The sequence below is a fragment of the Leucopleurus acutus genome, assembly GCF_964270905.1.
Source record: "Leucopleurus acutus genome assembly, chromosome: 2".
NCBI lineage: Eukaryota > Metazoa > Chordata > Mammalia > Artiodactyla > Delphinidae > Leucopleurus > Leucopleurus acutus.
In genome coordinates, this window is record NC_139143.1 from 67,341,639 (window position 1) to 67,368,079 (window position 26,441).

General features: G+C 40.0%; 1 protein-coding gene across 2 annotated transcripts in view; it reads left to right on the forward strand.

Annotated features, from left to right (window-relative positions):
• F5 (coagulation factor V) overlaps positions 1-26,441 on the forward strand; it is an 86,430-nt gene that overhangs the window by 55,603 nt on the left and 4,386 nt on the right. Inside the window, exons 11-23 of one of the 2 annotated variants that reach the window (XM_082833175.1) lie at positions 741-891; positions 3,244-3,456; positions 4,666-7,390; positions 10,218-10,380; positions 11,126-11,362; positions 12,246-12,456; positions 15,374-15,553; positions 17,429-17,545; positions 18,432-18,503; positions 19,324-19,427; positions 20,037-20,192; positions 22,413-22,557; positions 24,896-25,047. In XM_082833175.1, the coding sequence (XP_082689301.1) occupies positions 741-891; positions 3,244-3,456; positions 4,666-7,390; positions 10,218-10,380; positions 11,126-11,362; positions 12,246-12,456; positions 15,374-15,553; positions 17,429-17,545; positions 18,432-18,503; positions 19,324-19,427; positions 20,037-20,192; positions 22,413-22,557; positions 24,896-25,047 (4,626 nt within the window). Of the gene's footprint in view, positions 1-740; positions 892-3,243; positions 3,457-4,665; positions 7,391-10,217; positions 10,381-11,125; positions 11,363-12,245; positions 12,457-15,373; positions 15,554-17,428; positions 17,546-18,431; positions 18,504-19,323; positions 19,428-20,036; positions 20,193-22,412; positions 22,558-24,895; positions 25,048-26,441 lie in introns of those variants that run through there. The other variant, XM_082833176.1, reaches the window with a different exon arrangement.

Sequence of the window (26,441 nt, forward strand, 5' to 3'; positions counted from 1 at the left end):
GGTGCCATCTGGTAAAAGTGTAAAGCTCTGTACCAGTCCTTGTTATTTTTAGAGACCTGCAATAGGGAGAGAAAGGAGAGATACAGGCAGACATAGCTTGCAGACAATGGTTCTCAGGAAGTTGAACCCAGACAATGGTCTATCTCTAGCAAGACCAATTTATACAGAAAAATATGAACAAAAATATGGATCTTCTGACTTTATCATCATTGAAGAATAAAAGCCTCATATCATTAACTTAAAATTCCCAATTAGGCTAAGCTATAATCAAAGAAGTCTCATCCCAAGGCATATAAAATAAATATATGCCTAGAAAAAGCAGAAAGAGACATTTGGAAGACCCTAATTTATTGAGCTAGGAAAGGAAACAGGTAGGGAGAGATATAAAACTTTCCTACGGCACCCTTCTTTTTTATCCTTTGCAACTATTTGGAGCACATCCAATCAATCATTCGAGTTGAAAGGTGATAGAGATAAACAGAATTACAGGTGCTACATTGAAATGGGATTTTTCTATTAGGATATTTTAGCCTCTGAATTTTCTGATCTGCTCTGTTTGCCTTGACATGCTACCTTTGGCTCTAACAAGGGCTTTGTACACAATGGGCTCTCACAGATGTCTGAATTTATGGCTTCACTGGACCCAAGACCTGTACCCCTTTGGTTTCTGAGAACTCAGGGTTGTAGTTAATCAATCTGCTAGGACGTTAATCACTGAACACAGCACTTTTACCCTCCAGAGGGCAGCAGACATTGAGCAGCAGGCTGTGTTTGCTGTGTTTGATGAGAACAAGAGCTGGTACATTGAGGACAACATCTACAAGTTCTGTGAAAATCCTGAGAAGGTGAAACGTGATGACCCCAAGTTTTATGAGTCAAACATCATGAGAAGTAAGTCGGAGCACTCTTTTTGTCCATCAGTTTTTCACTCCTGTGGTTGAAGTGTGACTTTCCTAGAGGAAGAGACATGGATTAGAATCCACTCACCCCTTACCCTCACTTCCAGTATAGGGATTTGGTGATGAAATTACTGGGTGATATTATAGAAATCTTTTTACAGCATGAGGTAAAAAGCTTGTTATCCTTAGAAGTGTTCTTGGTCTCTTGCTCCAAATGTGTGTGTGTGTGTGTGTGTGCATGCACGCACACGTGTGCATGTGCACTTGCTCTGAGCAGGTAAGAACAGGGTGAGGGATGGATGGTGAGGGAAGAGGCCTTGGTCAGAGGTATCTGGGGATTTTAGAATGGGTGCAAGGTGAATACTCTGTATGGCCAGGGCAGAAATATTAAGTAGTCCTCTTTAGCATGAATGTAACAACGCTTATTCCTTTAGTTACTTTTTTGTCTTGTCTATTTCTTATTTCTGCCAGGGCAGAAACAGGGTAAGTAATCCAAAAGTGGATTGTCAAATCAAACTAAGGCAAAATGCATATGGGGAGACATGAGTCTGGGAAAGTCAATCCATAAAGAAGTTTTAAGCATGCAGTAAGAAGTTCAGAACAGAAAGAATTCCCTGAGCCAAGGTTCAGGCTTTTGCTACAGTTTTAAAGTCAGTGCCCAAAGCCACTGGTATGGGAAGTCTGGGAGAGATTTCACTGAGCCAGCTGGAAGCAAACTTCGCCACAATGGTCATCGTCCCCTTCCTCAGAGTTGAGAGTCACTATTATCACTTTCTCTGATAAGTAACCACAGGTACGAGGATGGTTTCTCCATGGTCTGTTCATATAACTTCAGACAACTAACAATTGGGGATTCTCAGAACTGGTAGGTGCCAGGAAAATAATTTGAAACAGGGAGTTAGCCTCAGCTTTCTGTACTTAATTTCATTTTGGCAATGAATCTGTCATAGTTCTAGACTAGTGCTGTCCATTAGAAATTATATATGAGCCACAAATATAATTTAAAATTTTCTAATAGGCATATTAAAAATTAGAGAGAAATATATAAAATTTATCTAATAATGTTTAATTTAATATATCATATTATCATTTCAACATATAATCAATATTAAAATTCATGAGATTTACTTTCTTACTAAATCTTTAAAATCCAGTGTGTATTTTATACTCACAGCACATCTCAATCCAGATTACCCATATTTCGAGTGCCCAATAGTCACTGGTGGCTAGTGGCTACCAAATTAGTGCAGCTATAGACCATTTAGAAAAGCTTCCTGAATGAGGTACAAACTAAAAACACATTATGTCAGCTATTCGATAACTATTTAAGTTCTCAGTAGTTCTAGGCATTGTACTAAGATTAGGACTATAGTGGTAACCTAGGCAGACATGGACCCTGCCCTTATAGAAATCATATCTGTGATTTTATTATCATGCTTAGTATATAAGTAGACAATGATACTGACTAAAACTGTATCCCTTGGAAAGAGAATGAAAATGTCTGAACTTGATAGTTGAGTGCAAACTAGAGATTATATAAATGCTAAGACAGAGCAATTAAAATTGCAAAATGTGCTAAATATGCTTCATTTTTAGGAACTTTGCATTCAGTAACTAATGTGTCGAGGATACAGGAGGGGGAAGGGTAAGCTGGGACAAAGTGAGAGAGTGGCATGGACATATATACACTGCCAAACGTAAAACAGATAGCTAGTGGGAAGCAGCCGCATAGCACAGGGAGATCAGCTCGGTGCTTTGTGACCACCTAGAGGGGTGGGATAGGGAGGGTGGGAGGGAGGGAGATGTAAGAGGGAAGAGATGTGGGAACATATGTATATGTATAACTGATTCACTTTGTTATAAAGCAGAAACTAACACACCATTGTAAAGCAATTATACTCCAATAAAGATGTTAAAAAAAAAAAGAAAAAGAAAAAAAATAACTAATGCGTCAAGAATCTGTATTTCTTATATTATGCTTTTTCTCCAGGTAAAATTACTCTAGACAAAATTCTAAGTTACCTTCGGAATATCTTTATAAACAGAACCTAGAGTACAAAATATTTAATATACACTTAACAAATGGATAAATAAATCAATGTGAATGAAAAGGCTTTGTCTTTATCCTGACATTTCTCCCTTGGCTAACTTAGGAGAATAAGCTCTCATTTGAAAAGTCTGAGTTTGATCTTCCAGTTACATGTTACATTTGGTAAAGCTTATCTCAGATAATCACTGCTTAGATGCAACCAAATTACCATTGGGATATTTACCGTAAGTACAGTTAGACACATTCCCTTTTGTGGGCATAGGCCGGATGTTTCAACAAATTTCACTCTTTCAGCTATCAATGGCTATGTGCCTGAGAGCATACCCACACTAGGATTCTGCTTTGATGACACCGTCCAGTGGCACTTCTGCAGTATGGGAACCCAGAATGACATTTTGACCATTCACTTCACTGGGCACTCATTCATCTATGGAAAGAAACACGAGGACACCTTGACCCTCTTCCCCATGCGTGGGGAATCTGTGACCGTCACAATGGATAATGTTGGTAAGAGCTTGGACACTTAAAGGGGACTCCCTGATCAACCCGGTCTGCTGCGGCTCTCCAGACTACCATGGTTCCTGGGCTTCTCTCCCTGATCCCTTGCAGGCTTTCTTTTCAGGACTACTCATGATTTCTATTTGGGGAATTAATTACTTAAATGGGTCCAGTCCTTTACTGTGCGTTCCATTTATCCTTCTCTGGGCTAAGTGAGAAGTAAAGACACAATAGTAAAAAGATAAGGCATGACTTTGAGAAGAAAGCGTGAGCATTCAGCCAGAAAAGAGCATTTCCTTTATCAAAATGCCTTTTTCAGCTTTATAAGACAGCCATCCCACCCTAGGGTTAGTGGCCATCTGATATAGTGCCTTAGAGGCTGGCTTCAGGGACAACAGTGTCATGGAAAGCACATGGGCTTTGGAATTCATCAGACCTGGGTTCAAATCCTGCTTTGCCACTTGATATCTGTGTAGCAATTTGGACAAATTACTCCACCTCACTGAGCCTCAGTTTATTCATCTGAAAAGCAGAATAATAATACCTTACAGAGTTGCTTTGACCATTAATTGTTATATGTGCCAAGTGCCTAGGACTCAGTAGACAATCAACATGTGGTAACTATTGAAGACTTTCCAGGAAATCTTCAGTGTGCCAGCAAATCATACCATTTCAAAGAAACTCAAAACTGCCCTAGGCCCACCTGAATTATTTATTACTTAGAAATATCTATATGTCTCTTATTTGTGGGGGTAAACATCATCATCTTCCCCCTAACTCCAGTTCTCTAACAAAATATGCAACTCACAAGATGCTTATGATATTCAAAGTCCATTTCATTCTTGATTCATCCCTTTAAAAATATATTCTAAAATAGTGACTCTCAAACTATCTGTGCTGAAAGTTGTTTTCTCCCTAATTTTCACTGACCAATACTTTGGGTCTATATTCTGTTAAATGAGATAAGTATGCTGATCACATGATTGGATGTCATAGAAATGTCAAACTGTTAAAAGGTTTCCTATACACTTTACTCTTGATTTCTTTCCTTATGTCACTGTGGAACAGTAAACAACAGTTCACAGATCAGTTGTGGTCCACAGACCACAGTATCCCTGATGAAAGTTCACTGGAAATTATCTGCCACAATGGACCATAGGGTTTTTATACCTTTTTCTGTACTCAGAGCTCTCTGTTCTCTCTGTCTCTATTTTGTAGGAACTTGGATGTTAACTACCATGAATTCCAATCCAAGAAGCAAAAAACTGTGGCTGAGATTCAGGGATGTTAAGTGTATCCGGGATTATAATGATGACTCATATGATATTATATACGAACCTTCAGGATCTACATCCATAACTACAAGGAAAATGCGTGAATCTTCAGAAATCAAAGATAAAAATAATGATGCTGACTATGATTACCAGAACACACTGGCTTTATCATTAGGAATCAGGTCATTCAGAAATTCATCATCAAAGCAGGAGGAAGATAAGTTCAATCTTACCGCCCTGGCTCTGGAGAACAACTCTGAATTCATTCCTCCAAGTACCAATAGAACTGTTGGTTCAAATTCTTCTTCCCCAGGTAACATTAGCAGGCTTATTGCCAATAACTTTGCACAACCTCTAAAAATTCTTCCTCACCCAGAAGCCACCACAGCTGGTCCACCGCTAGGACACACCAGCTTAGATAAGAACTCAGTTCTCAACCCTCCCACAGCACAGCATTCCGGCCCTTATTCTGAAGACTCTATAGAAGATCCTCTATACTCAGATGTCACAGGGATAAGCCTGCTTCCATTTGGTACAGAAGAATTCAGAAATCAAGAACATGCTAAACATAAAAGATTCAAGGCAGGAAGAGGCCGAGGAGCAAAGCATAGGTTCTCCCAGATGGAATTCCCAGCACATAAAACTGGTAGACATTTAAGCCAAGGCAACTCTTCTTCTTCCAGAATAGGGCCCTGGGAGAACCTTCCCAGTGATCTGTTACTCTTACAACAAAAGGATCCATCTAAGATTCTGAATGGGGAATGGCGTTTGGTTTCTGAGAAAGGCAGTTATGACATAATCCAAGATGCTGATGAAGTTAAGGTTGTTAATAAGCTGCCAAACAGCCCCCAGAATGACTCAAGGACTTGGGGAGAAAACATCCCTTTTAAAGACAAGCATGGAAAGCAGAGTGGCCACCCAACGTTTTTTGTAACTAGACATAAACCTCTACAAGGAAGACGAGATGGAGGAAATAGTAGATTGAAGAAAGGCCTTTTTTTAATTAGGACACGAAGAAAGAAAAAGGAAGAGAAGCCTGCACACCATGTTCCTCTATCTCCAAGGAGTTTTCACCCTCTGAGAGTAGAGGCCAACACCCCATTTTCAGATGGGAGACATAATCATTCATTGTTACTCCACCCATCCAATGAAACATCTCTTCCCGCAGACCTCAATCAGACACTCCCCTCTATGAACCTTAGCCTCATGGCCTCACTTCCTGATGGTGATCAAAACCCCCCAAATGACACCAGTCAGACAAGCTCCCCTCCAGATCTTTATCAGACAGTGAGCCCAGAGGAACACTATCAAACATTCCCTATTCAAGACTCTGATCCAACGTACTCCACTACAGTCCCCAGTCACAGATCTCCTCCTCCAGAGCCCAGCCAGATACCCGACTATGACCTAAGAAACAAGGCCTTCCCTACTGATGTTAGTCAAACGTTCCCTTCCTTGGAACTTGAAGTCTGGCAGACAACTACCTCTCTAGACCTCAGTCAGCCATCCCTCTATCCAGATCTCAGCCGGACCACCCCTTCTCCAGACCCTGGACAGGAGACTCTCTCTCCAGACCTCAGCCAGACAACATTTTCCCCAGATCTTAGCCAGGAGACTCTCTCTCCAGACCTCGGCCAGACAACATTTTCCCCAGACCTTGGCCAGGAGACTCTCTCTCCAGACCTCAGCCAGACAACACTTTCCCCAGACCTCAGCCAGACCTTCTCTCCAGACCTCAGCCAGACAACACTTTCCCCAGACCTCAGCCAGGAGATTCTCTCTCCAGACCTCAGCCAGACAACACTTTCCCCAGACCTTGGCCAGGAGACTCTCTCTCCAGACCTCAGCCAGACAACACTTTCCCCAGACCTTAGCCAGGAGACGCTCTCTCCAGACTTCAACCAGACAACATTTTCCCCAGACCTTGGCCAGGAGACTCTCTCTCCAGACCTCAGCCAGACAACGCTTTCCCCAGACCTCAGCCAGGAGATTCTCTCTCCAGACCTCAGCCCGATGGCCCTTTCCCAGGACCTTGGCCAGGAGACTCTCTCTCCAGACCTCAGCCAGACAACCCTTTCTCCAGACCTTGGCCAGACAACACTTTCCCCAGATCTTGGCCAGACGACTCTTCCCCCAAACCTCAGTCAGATGCCACTTTCCCCAGACCTCAACCAGGCAACTCTCTCTCCAGACATCAGTCAGACATCCCTTCCTCTTGATCTCAGGCAGACATCACCTCCTCTAGATCTCGATCAGACATCCCACACTTCTGAATCTATTCAGTCATTGCCTCTCCCAGAACTTGGTCAGACTTTCCCTTATGCAGATCTTGGTCAGATGCCATCTCCTCCACCACATTCTCCACTAAATAACACTTTTATACCAAGAGAATTTAATCCACTGGTCATAGTAGGTCTCAGTAGAGATGATGGAGATTACATTGAAATTATTCCAAGGCAGAAGGAAGAGAGCAGTGAAGAAGACTATGGTGAATTTGATTTTGTGACCTATGATGACCCTTACCAAACTGATCTCAGGACAGACATCAACTCCTCCAGAAATCCTGACAACATTGCAGCATGGTACCTTCGCAGCAACAATGGAAACAGAAAAAATTATTACATTGCTGCTGAAGAACTATCCTGGGATTATTCAAAATTTGCACAAAGGTTTGGCCAGTTCTCTCCTTTTATATTCTCACTTTTCCACTACTGCTAAAAAAAAGTAATTACAGCAGTCTAAGGAGATGATTCTGGGCAAATTATACTAAGTGTAACTTATACTAAGTATCATTTAGTTTCCCTATTGCAACTTGGCCTATACTGTTTCCTTTGTCAATTCCAAGATTAGCTTCTCTACTTTAGGTGACATCTGGACAATATAAGAGCTATCACTCTAAGAAGTCTATGATATTTTGTAGTTAAATTAGCCCCCTCCTCTCTCTTCTTTTCTCATCACACATGTTCCTACCTCCCCTTCTTGCTCCAATGCAGAGCCCAACCTATCCATAGCTGTAGGCTAATCAATATGATTTCACTGAAGTTGGCTTCAAATCCAAATTTGTGATGTAGAAATCTCCTTTCACAATTACTTATTTAACAAAACATTTTAAATTGTTTACTGATCGATATAAAGTATATAGCATCTTGGTGAAGATTAATTCAAATTCCATAAGATTCCAGTAGCAGAGGCCAAGGGTACAAAGTAGCTTAGAAACAAAAAGCAAGTTTATACCCTCAACTGAGCCATTCATTACATAATGATTTATCTTGATTTAAACTTTTGTTTTAACTTGGTTTATAGACTCACTCAGTCAATAACTCTTTAATGAGTACTTATTCTCTCCTAGGCATTGTGCTAAGTGCTGAGACTATAAAAGAGAATATAAACACAGGACTCCTGCCCTGATGGAACTTATGTCTAGTTGGGCAGGAAGATATGAACCAAGTGCTCACATAAATAAGTGTAAAAATTAACCATGATAAAGACCAATAAGGAAAGGTGATATATGGAGATATGAGAACTGGGGAGCCTGACTCTGGAGAAGCAGCATTTGAGCTGAGATCTGAAGATGAACAGGAGGTAGAGAGGGCAGAGCATTCTAGACAGAGAGAACAGCATGATGAAGGCCCTGAGGAAGGAGGAAGCCCTGAAGCTGAAGACCTGTGTAGCTGGAACTCAAGAAGAGGGTGGGTGCTAGGAAAGTGTTTGGCTAGCTCTGCAGAGATCAGATGCCACTAGGCTTTGTGAGCCCTGGGAAGAATTTTGATGTTTTTCAAAGAGCAATGAGAAACCCTTCAAAAGCTTTAAGCCATTCCTAGTTTACTGGCATGTGTCAGTTCCTTTCCCGAACCTTGTTACTTGCAGTCTTTTTAATGGAGGAGTTACACCAAGTGGCCCCCAAGATCTGCTGCAGCTCTAACATTTTAGGGTTCCAGCCACTCTTCAACCATAGAGTTGAAGGAGTTGATGCAGTTTTGTAAGTGGTCTGACTTATAACAGAGAGTTTTTAAGGGAGCCACATGCATTTTTAAAAGATAATTTTTAATTTAATTTTGCTCAAGTGTGGAAAGCCATATTGGTCTGGGTTCTATATTCTGGGGTGACAATATAGAGAAAGGAGAGAAAGGGGGACAAGAAGCAACTACAGATCCTCAGGGATATCATGGGGACCATGTGTAAAGTGTCCAAATAGAGCCCACAGCTTTTACAAAAGCTAACTGTTACACTACTAAAGTTAAAACCCAAGTGCAACTAGAGTAAGCAAACACAATGCATGGCGTGACTTACAGAAATTATTTCATTAATCTGATGCCTGACATTTCCATGTTAGAATTCTGTTAGTTTAAGAGACTTTCTCCCTTGACTTCCTATTTAGATGTAGCACCCATTACTATATGAGAATAAATAGTTTATCTAGGGATTTCTAAGCAAGTTACTGAGGGAATAAGGTTTTCCAGAGTGTAAAGGGATGGAACTAGTTCCTTCAAAATCCTACGTCCCATTCCAGATATGCAACCCATTTTTATGGCAACGTTGTTTTGCTCCTCCCCACGTGTTCTGTGAGACTGTATGTTATGCTTAGAGTCTGGAAGAACGGGGTTAATCCGGTAGAAAGGCTAGAAGGAAGGCAGAATGGGATTCTCTGTGGATGGCTCATGTCATGTAACAAATACTATGAGACTGAGGGATGAGCTTTTGGCCTTTTTCCAAGACTCCTGGGAAATTTAAGAGTCAGTAGGAAAATATGATGTGCTCTAGCTCCAGACTGAGCTGGTGAACTACATGAGGAATACTATGATTTAGCAAAAGCAAATGTGGGAAGAGTGGCTACTTTCCGAGTATAAAACACTCACCCATCCAGTGACCTTTACAGGGGTGGCCCTCTCAATCAACTGACTCTTAACATCTGCCTGTCCTGGCACTGTCCCATCACATGACTTTGTCTGCTTTTGATATTAAAATCTGCTATGTTAATATATGATTATGTTTGTCATTCATTAATACATTAAATAAATATCTGCTTACTATGTGCCAGATAACTTGCTAGGCACTAGAAATAAAAATTATAAGCAAACGAGGCACAATCCCTAACCTCTTGGGGCTTTCACCCTAGTGGTAGAGTCAGATATCAATAGATAATCTCATGAATAAATGATATATAATTTACTACATATACTATAGAAATATTATAAGAATACTACAGGGATTTACTATATATACTATAGTAGTAGTATAGAAATGTGAGGAATGCTAGAGATTTGACCCAGTCTAAAGGATCATAGGAGGAGATACCAAGAAATGATATATGAGCTGGGAGTTGAAGGATATTTACTGGCTTGTGGTTTTAGTTATTTATATTTTAATTCATTTGTTCATCAAATATTTATCAAATATCTTCTCTATATACTATATTCAGAAACAGAGATAATTTCCTAAATTCCTGAATGGCCTTTAACTTGTTCTTTTAAGCAAATGCTATTATTATCATTTCAGTGAAGACATTGATGATGTTTCCAAGGACACCATATACAAGAAAGTAGTTTTTCGAAAGTACCTTGATAGCTCTTTTAACAAGCTTGATCCTCGGGGAGAGTATGAAGAGCATCTTGGCATACTTGGTCCTATCATTAGAGCTGAAGTGGATGATGTTATCCAAGTAAGTCATCTTTTGAGCATTGCTAAGATCATCAGAGGAATTTCCACAAGCACCAGAGGGTTGTAGAGATGAAAGTGGCAAGAGAGCTATGGTGACTTATTTATTTTTCAAAATTAACAAATAACTACATTTCTTTTCAAAGACTGCTTACCAAGTAACTTGCCACTCTTCAAGGAAAAAAAAAAAAGATCTCATAATTTTATTTCTCCCTCTGCTAAGCTCCTGTTCATTCTATATGGGCCAGTTCCATTGCTCCTAAGAAACTTTCTTTAATTCCCCCAACCTCTCCTAAACATTCAACTGAATTGCTTCTCCCAGGCATTCCCACCTAATCCCATTCATACTTTGTTTACAGCACCTTTTGTCTCCAGATTTTTAACTTGCATTCACATGTGCAATCTCTCTAGCCAGTAGGTTGAAACCTTATTGTGAGTAAAACCCAAGCCTCATTCATTTTCAAATCTGTAGCACCTATCTTTATCATTTCTTTTGTAGATAATGTCAATACTTTTGCTTTGAGCCTAAAAACAAACCTGTTTTGGTGTTTCTGGAGTAAACTGCTTAGGCCCTATCTCATAGGATGGTTGTAAAATTAGATGAAGTAATATACGAAAGTTACTTTGCGATTCTAAACATTCAATATATCTTAGGTTCAATTGAATAGCCATCCACTTTGACCCATAATGCTGACATTTTGGGGGCTTTATTAAACGTAAATACATTGGTGAATCATTCTTTTTTTTAGGTTCGTTTTAAAAACTTAGCATCCAGACCATATTCTCTTCATGCCCATGGGCTTTTCTATGAAAAATCATCAGAGGGAAAGACTTATGAAGATGACTCTCCTGAATGGTTTAATGAAGACAATGCTGTTCAGCCCAACAGCACTTATACATATGTATGGCACGCCACTGAGCGATCAGGGCCAGAAAATCCTGGCTCTGCCTGTCGGGCTTGGGCCTACTACTCGGCAGTGAACCCGGTAAGCATGGCCATCGAAAGTTTTTCTCATTTCCCCAAACTTATAACCTGAGTCCATCAAATGGAAGTGTCACAATTATTTCTTAGTAGATATCTCTCTTTCCATGAGGAATGTGTAAGGATCATGGTCAACAGTCGACAGCTACCGTAATCAGGGACTATCCATGCCGATCTTCAGATGATGGTGAGAAGCATTTGTTCAGTGGAAAGGAATGAGGAATACTTAAAAGGTTGGCCCTAGTTAGAGTGACTACCTTTACAGAAGAAGATGTTTATCTGCAATTTCCTTGAACAAGTATTAGCTTTCTTCTGCCTTTTTTTTTCTTTTTTAATAAAAGAACTACAAAATCAAGACTCCCTCATTTCGAGCATGGTAGAGAGCATAGACTTAGATTTCAATTCCTATCCTGTCACTGACTGTGTAGCCCTAGGAAAGTTACTTGAGCTCCCTCAGCCTCAGTTTCCAAAGTTAAAAATGAGATAACAGTATATAGCATATATAGTAGGCACTTGGTAATATTTGTTCAATAAATGAATTTATTTTTTACCATATAGGATTGTTGTCAGAATTACATAAGATACTATAGGCAAAATATTTAACATAGTAGATGCTCAATAAATAGTATTTATAATAGTATCACTATTATTATCATCATTATTATCATTACTACCACGTCGAAACAAAGGATTAATCAGAGGAAGTGACTATGAGTATCACAGAATTAGATGATCAATATCCAGGCTTATTAAGCTATTCATTTATAATCTTCAAATTCAGAGCCTCTGAGAAGGTCTCCTCTTCAATATGATCAGTGATTGTCAGAAGGACAAAGAAAATCTTGAGAAAGAGATAATACGTGCAATTTGCTCTTACTATCTTCCAGGAAAAAGATATCCATTCAGGCTTGATAGGACCCCTTCTGATCTGCCGAAAAGGAACGCTTCATAAGGAGACCAACATGCCTGTGGACATGAGAGAATTTGTCCTACTTTTTATGGTCTTTGATGAAAAGAAGAGCTGGTACTATGAAAAGAAGCCCACGAGGTCTTGGAGCCGCACATCCTCAGAAGTAAAAAACTCCCATGAGTTTCATGGTATTTTCCTCTGACTTTGATCTAGTCTCTGAACCTAATCACTGGGTGATAGTGATTCCTGCCCATAGGTCTTCCCAAAATTAGACATGAGATGCTTCTGTGGAACCAGGAGCTCTAATTGACACCAGGTCCTTAAATGTCTACGAGGGCTGATGTAACCTGGCAGGTGACACTGCAGGTGAAAGAGAGTATACAAAATCTGAAATCTAAAAGATAGCTCACAGGGCTGCTGCAAAACCAACCCAAGCAAACCAACAAAAAAGCCAGTGTGCTTCGGTGGGTAACATAAATTGGAAAGGAATTAACATCATTCTGCAGTTTAAACAGTTAATAAAACTGTTTCTTGATCTCTAAAGGATCAATTATTTATGTAGAAGTGATCACACGTACTTTCAAAATAAGAATGACTGTAATATTTGTAGCTCTCAGCAGTTCCCAGGTGGCACCCAAAGCATATGTGGAGAAAATGATATAGGAAACTGTGTAGCCAGCTAATGGAAGAAGAGGGCCAAGAGAACATTTGGGTGGGAAGAGAGGGGAAAGCATATCTACTCTGAAGTCCATTCAGGAACTTTGTCTGTAAATTGGCAACCGAACTACTAGTTTTAGAGAAAGGCAGAATTTAGGATTTGGTGAACAGCAGATAGAATGACTTAGGGATCAGAAGACAAATGAAGACCCTGTTTTCAGAGTTTGATAAATGGAGGTGATTTCTATGAGATTTCTGATCAGGAAGGTCCTGTGCTTTGGGTGATGGGTCAGTCATTCAGTGTAATAGGAAAGAAGACTCTTCAGGAATAAAAAACAAAACAAAACAAAAACATTATAAGCAATATCCAGTTCACTGCCACCTCCTCTCCCCAGCCAGTCATCAAGGCTAAGTCGGTCTATGCTCCCTCTCCCACCCCATTTATACACTCAGGCTACCCTTTTTTAGCTTATTTTCCTCATTAAACTTCTGTAAGTGTGGAATACAATCTGATCTCACCTGCAAAAACACTTTGGCGTAGAGGAAATATGATTTACAATCTGCTCCAAAACCCCACCCTCTGGACTCTGCTTATCACACAAGGTTAAGAAATTCTATTAAGCAGTCTAGAATAGAGTCAGTTGAGAGCTGCCCCACAGACTCCAAGCAGAGCTTTCTTTTCTCTTCTCCTATAATCTCTAGGCCTTTCAGCCCAGGGTGCTTGGTCTCATGGGTAAGAAGCACATCCTCTGAAAATCTCTCAACCTAGTGGAAAGTACAGACTGCAGAATCAGACAGGCCCATTTCGTAGCCATGCCGTTTACTTGCTGAGTACCCTCGAGGCCCTGCTTCCTGATTCTTCAAAGAAAGCGTAAAATGCATCCAGTATAGTTTGAGTTTTAAATGTATTGTCGTCTAAATCTCTGTAATTTGGTAATCTTCCACTGTAGAACTTATCAGGGTATTTGATAAGCAGACCACCTATGCCTGGCCTCTGCAGTATACACTGAGTAAATATGTGTTGGATTAGTAAACAAATGAACTTTATTCACTCAGCTCAATTTATCTAATGTTTACTGAGTGCCTACTCTGCTGAGCGTCTTCACTTTTGTATCCTGATGTAATGGTTTAGCAATGCTGACCTAATAACCACTGGAGATATCTTTTACTTCTAGGAGATCTATTTCTTACATAGAAACTAAGATGAGGAGGTGAGGCTGGTGTTATGAGTATCTAGACAGGTGCTTTCATATCTGATATAATTTTAAGAGAGCCAAAATGATCTCAACTCTTCTCCCTCCAAAAATTCACTTGCCTGGTTCCTGAAATTCCACAGTAGTCCCTTTAACTTTAGCAGAATAAACAACAGCCGCCACCACCACCAAAACTTCCCTCACTTCAGTCCCAATTAAGTTCGTGGTAGCATTAAGCTTTATCATTAAAATTTTGTATGCATTCATTTGTTAAGGTGATCAAGTTTATCAGATGCTTAAAACACACATGTTTCAGTAAGGAGAGAGTTGATAAAGTCTGAGAACCCTAGACATCCAAGCTGGGAAGGGGGCGGAGGAGCAATCAGACAAACGAGAGAAGAAACATGAATGACTAAGGCTGGTGGGTATAACAAAGATAAAGGCCAACTTCCTGGGCTTCCCTCGTGGTGCAGTGGTTAAGAATCCGCCTGCCAATGCAGGGGACACGGATTTGAGCCCTGGTCCGGGAAGACTCCTCATGCTGCGGAGCGACTAAGCCCATGCGCCACAACTACTGAGCCTGCTTGCCACAACTACTGAAGCTTGCGCGCCTAGAGCCCGAACTCTGCAACAAGAGAAGCCACTGCAATGAGGAGCCCACGCACCACAACGAAGAGTAGCCCCTGCTCGCCGCAACTAGAGAAAGCCTGCGTGCAGCAACGAAGACCCAACAATGAAGACCCAACGCAGCCAAAAATAATAAATAAATAAACTTTTTTTTTTTTTTAAACCGACTTCCTAATTTTGCCTGGAACTATCTCTGAATTTAGGAGGCCTTAGAGTGATACACTGCATATCCCCTCACTTACCCTCTTTCCTCTAATGACTAGAGTTCACTTATCTGCCCACATTAGTCCTTACCCTTTTCGTAGCCTAGGAAAATTCATACTACAAATATAAAGAATAAATGGATAAAGCACAGAACAGGAAAAGTGTAAATCTGGGGAAAAGAGTGATAAACTGATTGGAAAGGGTACTCACCCACACTTCTGCAGTAGGCTGGTGTAAGAAGGAAAAGGTGGCTCTGTTTCAGCCTCTTACTGATATTATGACATATAGGGGGCCCCTTACTATGTCTGGGTGGGATTGGGCATGCAGAGTAATAAAGAAGATGGGTGGTGAGCGGAAGGCCTCATATTTCCTCTTTCCTGATGTTCACAGATTTTTGACTGATTGCAACTCTCTGTCTTTTCAGCCATCAATGGGATGATCTACAACTTGCCTGGCCTGAGAATGTATGAGCAAGAGTGGGTGAGGTGGCACCTGCTGAACGTAGGCGGCTCCCAGGACATTCATGTGGTTCACTTTCATGGCCAGACCTTGCTGGAAAATGGCACTCAACAGCACCAGTTAGGGGTCTGGCCTCTTCTGCCTGGTAAAGATCTCGACAATGAAAAGAGGTCCCTGTGACCAAATGGCGAGAGCAGACAATCTTAGCGTCTGTAACTCTTCCTTATTCCCTCCTTGTGCATCTCCTTCCAAAGGGGTTAAAGCACGGGCTCTGGCATGGATCCTGGGCAAAGCCATATTCTAAACCTGCATGTAGAATACAGAAAAGCCAGCTAAATGTCTGCACTGTTTGTAGCACCACACAGACTAAATGTGCAGCCCAGCATTCTTCTACAGAGATGCTCTGTCTACTGCAGATTCTTCCAAGCCATGATGTGTCACGCAGGCCGGGTCTAAAGCAGATTACAAAATGAATCCCACGAGGTTCAGGCAGCTAAAGCTTTCTGTTGGGCGGAGATCAGAAACTTACCAGGATTTCGGGGTTCTTGAATTCTACTCCTCACTCTATCACCCTGATATCTTTGGGCAAGTGACTCTAGGAATCTGAATCTTAAACTGACTCATGAGGGGAAAAATATATTTTTAAATGATTATAAAAGTTAAGAATAACAAAAGTATTTAAAGCTTTTCATATGCAAAATAATGATAAGGTTTAACAAACTACAATCATCAAAACGGATTTTTACGTGCCAGTGAGTTGTTTGTGGGTGTGTATCGTAGGTGTGTGAGTGGAGGTGTAAGTGCTAGATGCCATTGATCTTCAAACTGCAGTGGGCATAATACAAATTTACAAAGCTGGTTAAAACACAGATGCTAAGGAGAGATTTTGCTCTCAGAGATTTTGATCTGATAGAACTTGGGCAGGGGCCCAGGATTTTTAACATTTTTTTTGCATTTTTAACAAGCAGCCTACCTTCCATAAATGCCATCTGAGAAGCTAGTCAGGGCAGTCCTTTGACAGGACTTTGGGTGGGGAGGTTGCTGTGTGAATCAGCCTCAGATGTAGGCACCCAAGTCCAAACGGGCCCGATTTAGTTAAGGATGGGGTAAACAGGGTCCTTGTTTGTTTGAAACATGCCAGTTTCTCATTAACAAAGCTATAAAGACCCACTCTGTTAAAATCAGGGGCAGAAAGGATTAGGTCAAACTCACTCCTGACTTTTCACCAAGTGTTACCAGATCAGTCATCCTTTCCATGAGCCTGCACGTGAGAAGCTGGGGTTCGCTGACCCACCTAAATCTTCATACCTAATATCTGCATTAGAGAGTAGAAGGCTGGAGGTCTTTTTTTAGCGTGTTTGAGGAGGATGACCATCAGCTATTACTTTTTACTCACAATCTAGGAAATGGTCACATATTATAGTCAGCAGAATTTAAGTATTAACTGGCGGTAGGTAATGTTAAATACCAGAATGGATAATCAGAGATTTCAGAAATCTCACTCTTTCAGTGATTTTCTGAAACAATTTTTGTACATCTCTCTCTAAAATGTAAATTTTATAGAAAAATTGAAACATGGGGGAAGGATGTTTTATTTTAATTTTCTCAGATAAAAAAGAAAAACTAGAGAAATGAAGAGAGAGAAAGGAAACATGTACAGTATTTTTGAGGCCCAATGACATATCATTCAAGGTTGCTTTGATAAGCTGTATTATATATGGGTTAACTTGTAACATTATATTTAGATAAATGAAAGTTTCTTTCTAGTAAGGGGTGCTGGAGATTTTTTTAAGTCCCAGGGCAATTTATTTTTAGTAAGTTTGTGTGTGTGATGTCATTGTTGTTTTGTTTTGATCTCTTTGTTACACCTGTAGTCCTGCCTAAAGAGAAATGGGTAACTCTTAAGTTATATTCTAAACCACTTGCAATTCAGGGATTTTAGGATTCTTTGGTGGCGGTCAACCAACGTTAACCTGCTAATCTTTGTGTATGCAATGTTGTCCTTTACTCTCTATTTTAGGTTCATTTAAAACTCTTGAAATGAAGGCATCAAAACCTGGCTGGTGGCTCCTAGACACAGAAGTTGGAGAAAACCAGAGAGCAGGGATGCAAACGCCATTTCTCATCATAGACAGAGGTATCATCCAAGAGCCACATTATTTTTTTTAGCAGGAGAGTGCCTGTCCCTAGAATATTACCAATTTTTAGATTGGAAATATTCAACTCTGAGAACTCTGACATAACAGAGGCATAATCTGTAGCAGTAATTTCTTTTATTCTGACCTATAGTCTGACTATACTGCAAACATCAGTTTTAAGCCAAATGGTTCAAACCAAAGGCATTCCTCTCATTTGAGGAACTAATATAAAGCATCCTCCTTCATGATTTGTGATCCATGGGGAAGTGAACGTAAGAAATTCTCCAGACTCCCAGAGTAGAGGAGGGGAGAGAAACCAGGAATTCAGCTGTGACCGAGATAGTCACTGAACTTGGCATTTCAGTATTCAAGAAACACAGTTTCCATCTGTCCATCCGTCTGTCCATCCAACCAGCCAGCCAGCCAGCCAGCCAGCCAGCATTTATTAAGCACCTGTTGTACCAAGCACTGTGTCAACATCCAGATAGTTCAGTGGCTAGTATTCCCTTCTTTGATCAGTATATAAATAACATTGTAACTTTCAGGTCAACTTTTGAGAACACAGTCTTATGAGGGATAGTACTTAATATTGTAAAATGGCTTATTTTAAGATACAAACAGATGGAAATCAATTTAAAAAGTATTTGCATTTCAGGATAAGTTGTTTCCCACTAGGGCATCACTAATTTTAATTTCTATTAAAGGACCAGTTCTTGCTAGTATGTTTACGATTTTATGGTCAGACATATTTAAGTCAGTGCCACACAGGTAGGTGAAAACATCTAATTACTGACCCACTAGAGGTATAATCTACAGCCATAGAGATTTTACTTTATTATATATACTCTCTAAGCAAAAATTATTCATTGTTCTATTTTTTTGTAGACTGTAAAATGCCAATGGGACTAAGCACCGGTCTCATAGCTGATTCACAGATCAAGGCTTCTGAGTTTTGGGGTAAGTAGTAGCATCATAGCCTGTAAAAGGCACCTCCTACAATTGTGCTGTATACGGCCCACAAAACTGTACATGACAACGCTGCCTATTGAATCCATGGGCCATTGCTCCTCTCTAGGCTTTTCTCTACCACAACATAGTAAAACAGCAGTAAAATCTCTAATTACTGACCCACTAGAGGTATAATCTCTAACCGTGGAAATTTTACTTTGTTATATGTATCTTCTAAGCAGAAATTACTCATTACTCTGTTTTGTAGAATGTAAGATGTCAATGGAACTAACCCGTGAAATATTCTAGCCAGATTCACAGGGTCTTATAGGCCAGGTATTACAATCCCCATTAATAGAGCCCTTTGCTGCATCAACCATGCATCTGTTCAAGAAACTTTTTGTTCACCCACTGTGCGTCAGGAACTCCTCCTAAGTTTCCTCTCTCTGCCTCAAACTCTTCCCAGCATCAGAAGGTCAATTGTAAGGGATCATGAGGCTCCCATAAATTCCTCCCATGTCTTTCTGTTAGGCAGGCACACTAGGCAGAAACCATACCAACATAACTGAGAAAAAATAAATGTGACCTATATGCAGTAAAGGGGGTGGGTGGTAGTTGACAGCTGTCCAAGCACAGGCCCGAAACCAAGATTTCATAATCAGGGACTGACTTAGTAGCTGAGGCCCGTGTCAATGACCTGGTCTCCTAATTGCAACAGAAGTTCCTTGAGGAATCTGGTTTTCCACTGGGACTAAACTCACTTGAGAAATTGCTAGATTTTTTTTTTTTTTTTAATTCAGAATAAATTTTTTTCTTCCTTTGGATTTAGGTTATTGGGAACCCAAATTAGCAAGACTAAACAATGGTGGATCATATAACGCTTGGATGGCAGAAAAACTTGCAGTAGAATTTAACCCTAAACCTTGGATCCAGGTATATCTTATTAACCTGATATATTAACCTGGTAATATTTACTGCTACTGTTAATAGTAAAAATGTGGGGGTTTTGTTTTTGTTTTTGTTTTTTGGCAGCGCTACACGGATTGTGGGGTATTAGTTCCCTGACCAGGGATTGAACCCAGGCCCTCGGTAATGCAAGTGCAGTGTCTTAACCACTGGTCTGCCAGGGGATTCCCTGTAATAATAAAAATGACAGTGATTTAATAATTTCTTCTTGTTGTTCTTGCAATGTTGTTAGGGGAAATGACAATTACTAGGTGCTAGGCACCATTCTAAGTACTTTACATACTCAAAATGAACCCTATGAGGTTATTTCTAGTAATATCCCATTTTACAGATAAAAAAAAACCTAACGCACAGAGGGATTAACTAACTTCCCAATGTCACATACACTAGGGAGTGGTTGAGTTTGGATTCAAGTTCAGGTACCCTGTGCTCAAATACGGATTGCCCCTAGCCATTTTATTAGTTTGTTAGGTGTTGGTTCTTTTTTTCTAAAGAAGGTTAGTTGTACAATGAATTAAGGCAGTGTGTGACTTGTTGACAAGGATGCTTCTGCTTAATGGCTTTTCTATATTGCAGGTAGACATGCAAAGGGAAGTCCTGTTCACAGGGATCCAGACCCAAGGTGCCAAACACTACCTGAAGTCTTACTACACCACCGAGTTCTTCGTGGCTTACAGCTCTGACCGGACAAACTGGCGGATCTTCAAAGGAAACAGCACTAGGAACGTGATGGTCTGTGTGCATTGTTGTTTCTTCCCGAGCCTAGGGTTACTATATCTTTTTTAAAAATACCTTTCTGGGTGTTATAAATACAAACGGCTTTCTTAGTGTCTTATGGAGGAAAGTGGTAAAATGACGTGTATATATGTGTTACAAATTAAAGGGATAAGCTTGACTTCTGAAATTCCAAAACTTCATAAAACTTGAAAAAAAAATCTCTTTATAATCAAACTAAATACCCAGACTTCTCAGGTTGGCAGGTGATATGCAGTACAGTAGAATATCTGGTCTTGTGCCTTAAAGAGCTCATGCTAAAAATGGCCCACCAAGAGTTCTGATTTTACTAACTCTTACAATTTATTTTGTTCTCTATTTCAGTGTAACTGAAGGAAATAATAGTGTTAATACCAGTAGTGCTCTGAGGCAGTGTGATTCTCACATTTTTTTTTTGCTGCCATGCCTGAGGAGTGACTTTCCCCTGTTGGATCGTCCAGGGGCTCAGCCTGTTTATTCCCAATGACCCAATTATACCAGTCCTAATTCTTCCCCTTCTCCCTCACCCCCCTCTTCAAAGAAAGCTATCTGAATGCAAGGAGTCAGTCCACCATTATTACAGTGATAACCTTGAATCAGTTTCATTTTTTCTGTAAATCATTTACTATGTTACTATCTTCTATGTTATCATTTAGTTATTTCTAATAATAAATTATTTGCACTATACCTTAGAATAGATCATGAAAATCTTAAACTATGGTTCTTACCAATCAGTATTGGAGACAGTACACAAATTACAGTTAAAGTCCATAGTTTAAAGATTTTTGCATCTATGTTCATGAGGGATATTTGTGTGTAGTTTTATTTGTTTATATACTGTCCTTTTTGTTTTAATATCAGAGTAATACTAGCTTCATAAAATAAATTAGGTAGTGTGCTCTTCTATTCTGTTTTCTGGAAGAGATAATCTAGTATTGGTGTTAATTCTTTAAACATTTGGTATAATTCACCAGCAAAACCAGGTGGACCTGGAGATTTGTTCTCTGGGAATTTAAAAATTACAAATTCAATTTCTTTAATAGTTACAGGCTCTTCAAATTACCTATTTCATATGGGGTGAATTTGGATAGTTTGTGTTTTTTCAGTCAATTGGTCCATTTCCTCTAAGTTGTTAAATTTATGTGTAAGAGTTTTTTGTAGTATTCTCTTATTATCCTTTTGATGTCTGCAGGGTCTGTAGTGATATTGCCTATTTCATTTATGATATTGGTAATTTGCATCTCTTCTCTTTTTGCTTTGTCAGTCTTGCTAGAGATTTGCCAGTTTTTAAAGATCTTTTCGAATAACTGGCCCTTTGTTTCACTGCTGTTATCTATTGCTTTTCTGTTTTCAATATTCCTGATATCCGCTCTTTTGTTTTAGTTGGCTCTTCCTGACACTGTTCTGGCAGGGAAATGGGATGGGGCACAGCCTCTTTACAGCCAGGTAGAGGTCAAAGTCCATTCCCTACGTGGCCTCCTCTGTTGACACCTGAGCTGGGACCCCTTCTCTTTGCTGCTGGTGGGGGATGGGATGGTATCCACTGACACTGCAGGAGTGGGAGCCTTATTAGAAGCTGGAAGAGATGAAGATCCTGGGTCTCTATTTGGCTTTCTCTGACACAACCCCAGTCAGGGTGTTGGGGTGCCTCCTTACAGTCTCATGAGCATGGAAGTCTAGGCTCCCCAGTTGGCCTTTGCTGCTGTGGGTAGGGAAGGGGCCACAGTGTTTTCTATTCTATGATGTTTGGCTTGAAGTAGAATAATTGTTATCTAAAAGTTTTCTGTCTTGTTAGACTGCTCTTTTCTGGTCCTGAGGCTAGAGAAAGAAGGCTTTTGCTGGCTTTTTTTTTTTTGTCTGCACCTATTCGTGTTTCCTGGTTCCTGGCTTCTTTACTTATAAGTCTGTATATGCGGTAAAAAGAAAACCCAGGGGACTCACCACTGTGTTGTTCCTTGGGTCCTGAGAACCCTAGCCAGTCTGCCTTTTCTCCACCTTTCAGAGTCTTTTTATGTTTTCAGTCGTGCTTATACCATCTTCCTGAAGTGGAAGTATTCCCAGGTATCTTTTAAGACCAAATTAATTTGATTCGGGCTACATGAAAACTTAATATTACCATATTAAATTGGATGAAAATTTTATTATAAAATCACCTTATAGAGAATTGTTATATAACTAAATTTTCCTCTCTTCCTCTAGTATTTTAATGGCAATTCGGATGCCTCTACAATAAAAGAGAATCAGTTTGACCCACCGGTTGTGGCTAGATATATTAGAATCTCTCCAACTAACTCCTATAACAAACCTGCCCTTCGATTGGAGCTGCAAGGTTGCGAGGTTAACGGTAAGGAACACAGATGCATTGTTTTCTAGCTGCCACTCAGAAAATCAAGATTTGGGGGGTATGGGAGAATGGGTAGAAGTTTTAGTTCTCTTCACTTAGGCTCCTAGAAAATCCTTTGTGAAACAGAGGTTCCACTCAGGTAAACTCTCATTGTGATCTAGACTGAGACTGGTTCTGCCAGCCGGGGGGCAGGCTCTCTGAAGAACTCCTGGATCATATGGACACTGCCTTGACCCTCGAAAGAAGGGCCCTAGCGAAGAACGACCTCCATCAGCCCATTTTCAATAAGAACTGAGAGTCAAACTAGGTCTGACTCTTCCAAAGTCTTCCAGCCAGGTCACTCAGACTTTAATGTAATAAAAGTATCTAGCAACATTACTGGCATATATTAGGTGTTCAGTGAATGTTTTTGAAATATACATCTGCCTCCCAACTTCCTGAAACCTTGCTCGGACTCTGTAGTCTGTTTCACACTCTATGTAGGTATCCAAGCCTTTTCTATGTAAGCTTCTATTTTTCAGGGGATGTAATGTGACCCGTGGTATAAATAAATCTAGATAATCATAAATGGCCATAATAAAATTCTACTCTATATAACAAGATGCTTAAGGGTTTTATCAACTCTTCTTCTTCTCTGACTCTTAAAGTGGTGCTTTCCAAATTTTTTCACTTCAAAGCACATATAAAATATAATACCTGTCTCACAGTCTGGGGTAAAAGGATGAAGCAATCCACCCTGGGCTTGGCTGATCTAGGCACCACCTAGCTGCTCAAGGGCTGAGGGGGGAGGGAGATCAATATACAGGCACACCTGTCCAGCAAAGATATTCTTCAACAAGGAAGGCAAAATAAAGACATATTTATACAATATATATGTATATGTGTGTGTGTGTATATATATATATATATACACACACACACATACAGACACACCTAAAACTTGCTGTGGCACATCTGTTGGGGAGCTACAGTGCCTTCTCTCAGGGTAGAAGGAAGAAACCATGGCTTACAGTGGAGAAAGCTGAACCTTGGAATAAGTTTCTTATCAGCTGATAAGAAACTTGTAAGCAGATAACAGTACAATAAACTCTTGATATTCATGAGGGACATGGAAATGGGCATTTTGCCAATGTTCAGATAGCAATGCTATGTAACATCTTCCACATAAAATGCAACTTTGGGGGATTTCTCTGGCAGTCCAGTGGTTAAGACTTCGCCTTCCAACGCAGGGGGTGCATGTTCGATCCCTGGTGGGGAGTTAAGATCCCACATGCCTCATGGCCAAAGAACCAAAACATTAAACAGAAGCAGTATTGTAACAAATTCAGTAAAGACTTTAAAAATGGTCCACATCAGAAAAAAATTGCAAATTTTGATCAGGCAGGAAAACCTAAAACAGCTCTATAAGTCATTATCGTTTTTCTTTCCATATGGCATGCGATGTAACTGGTAGTTTGTTCAGGTCATAGAGTCAGGCTACCCTAAAATGTGACATTCAACAATGTTAGTCTATTTAAAACCTCTATTTTCTATACAAGAAGTATTACTTTTTAAAATCTCTTCATTTTCTTGATGTTTATATAATTAGTATTAGCAGTAAGCTTTCTTCTTTGAAGCCTTTTTTTCATGAAGAAAGTAAGGTATCACTTTAAGAAAATGTCTGCATGATTTGCTAGCAAGAACAAAGTGTCACAAAGATGATGATGATGGGCAGTCAGCTGGGCTCACTCACTAGATATGTTTCTTACACTCACAGATCAGCTTTGTTGCCTGTGACATTCAAATTCATGCCTTGGCAAAATTCTAAAGGGTGTATCACATGAATCACCCTCAAAGGGTTGGAAATAAAATATTAAATGTGACTACCAAGGTCCCCTATAACTTCTTCTTTGTAGCTTTTGTTAGAAGAAATAGAGTATGTTTTTATATACATAGATACTTTAGGAGTATTGTCTACCTCAAAGCAAAGAGCAAAGTTTCCATGACTCACTGAAGGAGGGAAATGAGTTTAGATGTTTAGAACATGGTATTTGATGTCAGACTGCCTGGGCTCAAAGCTAGTTTCTGATTCTTCTAGCAGTATTATTTTAGTCAAGTTACTTTTTCTTCCTGTGCTTTTGTTTTCTCGTTCGTAAAATGGAGATATTTAAGAGCATTAAGTAATACGTGTGAAGCCTGAAAACAGGGTTTAGCACTTGGACAATAAATGTTCATTGCTGTGATGGTTGTTTTTGTCATTACTTAGCAGTAATATTATTTCTTGTCTCCTCTGAAGTACAAAATGCCATGCGAGGAATATCATGGTATATAGTTAATCACGTTACTTTTTTCTTGACAGGATGCTCCACACCGCTGGGTATGGAAAGTGGAAAGATAGAAAACAAGCAAATCACAGCTTCCTCAATTAAAAACTCTTGGTGGGGAGATTACTGGGAACCCTTCCTTGCCCGTCTTAATGCCCAGGGCCGTGTGAATGCCTGGCAAGCCAAGGTGAAATGTCCCCTGCAAATGGAATTCTCTCAGCCTTTCAGAAGAAAGCATAGGCCCTCACTACAGGGAACATGGGGGCCCTGGGAAGCCAGAGTATCATCTCCTGCTTCTGCAGATTATGATCCTAGGTCTGAGAACTAGGCTGTGTGCTGTCTTGATAGCTTTAGCTCGAACTTTGCCTCCGAGAGAAGTTATCATCTCTGTGGTCTTGATTTAGACTAGGGGTGGGCAAAATTTTTCTGCAAAGGGCCAGACAATATTTTAGCCTTTGTGAGACATACATTCTCTGTCATAACTACTCAACTCTGCCACTGTTGCAGGGAAGCAGCTGTCAACAATATGTAAATGCATGAACATGGCTGTATTCCAATAAAACCTTATTTACAAAAGCAGGCAGTAGGCCAGGTTTGGCCTTGGGCTGTAGTTTGCCAACTCCTGATCGAGACAACTTCCATTAGGGATAAATGACTTAGATTTGCAACATCTTGTCTTCTTTTTGCTCTCTCCAGAATTTAGCAATATTTTTCATTTTCTTAGAAGTGTCATTTAAATTGTTTTGTTCTCATTTTCTCAGAACTTTGTAACATTCCTTTTGATAATTGGCAGCCTGATAAGATGCTGCAAAACCAGGTTTATAAATATGTGATCTAAGTTTTGTAAACATCTCGCAGAGAGTTATATTGCCCTTGATATTAGCCCATTGAGTAATTAAGGTAACTTTTAGTTCTAGGGTAACTATTAATAATTGACTCATATTTATTTCATTCTTCGACTGACCTGAAAAATCTGAATGGCATCAGAAATCAGAACAGTCCAGTCAATCAACTTAATCCAGGTTCCCTGTTTTCTGTCCTCCTAACTCCCTCCCTTAAGGAAGCTACACTCCAATTCCCTGGACTCTGTATAGAATCCCATGTCCTAATCTTAAATCAAGCCACCAGATAAAGGAGGAGGGAATGGTGTGATACAAGGGGAGCAAATAGAAGAGACTATCTGGGCCCAATACAGAGAGTCTTGGGCAACTATGTCTGTGCCTTGAGACTCATTTCTGGATTATCACAGAATCACAGAATGTTAGAAAGGCAAAGGGTTTTACAAAGCATCTGGTCCATATTTTCCTTTTAAGTCCAAACGCAAAAGAGGTTAAATAATTTTAGCTTAGCCTGGTGGCAGAATCAGGAATCCCACTCTCCGGATAGACAGATCTATGCTCCTTGAACCATTTGAAGCAACCCAGGCACCTCATTTTGCAATTTTGCAAAGGGGGGAACTGAGACCCACAGAAGTTAAAGTAATAATGTTGTGTAACATTATATTGATTTAATTTCTATAATATAAATAAAATAAAATAAATATAACTAAAATAAAGGGACTTCCCTGGCATTCCAGTGGTT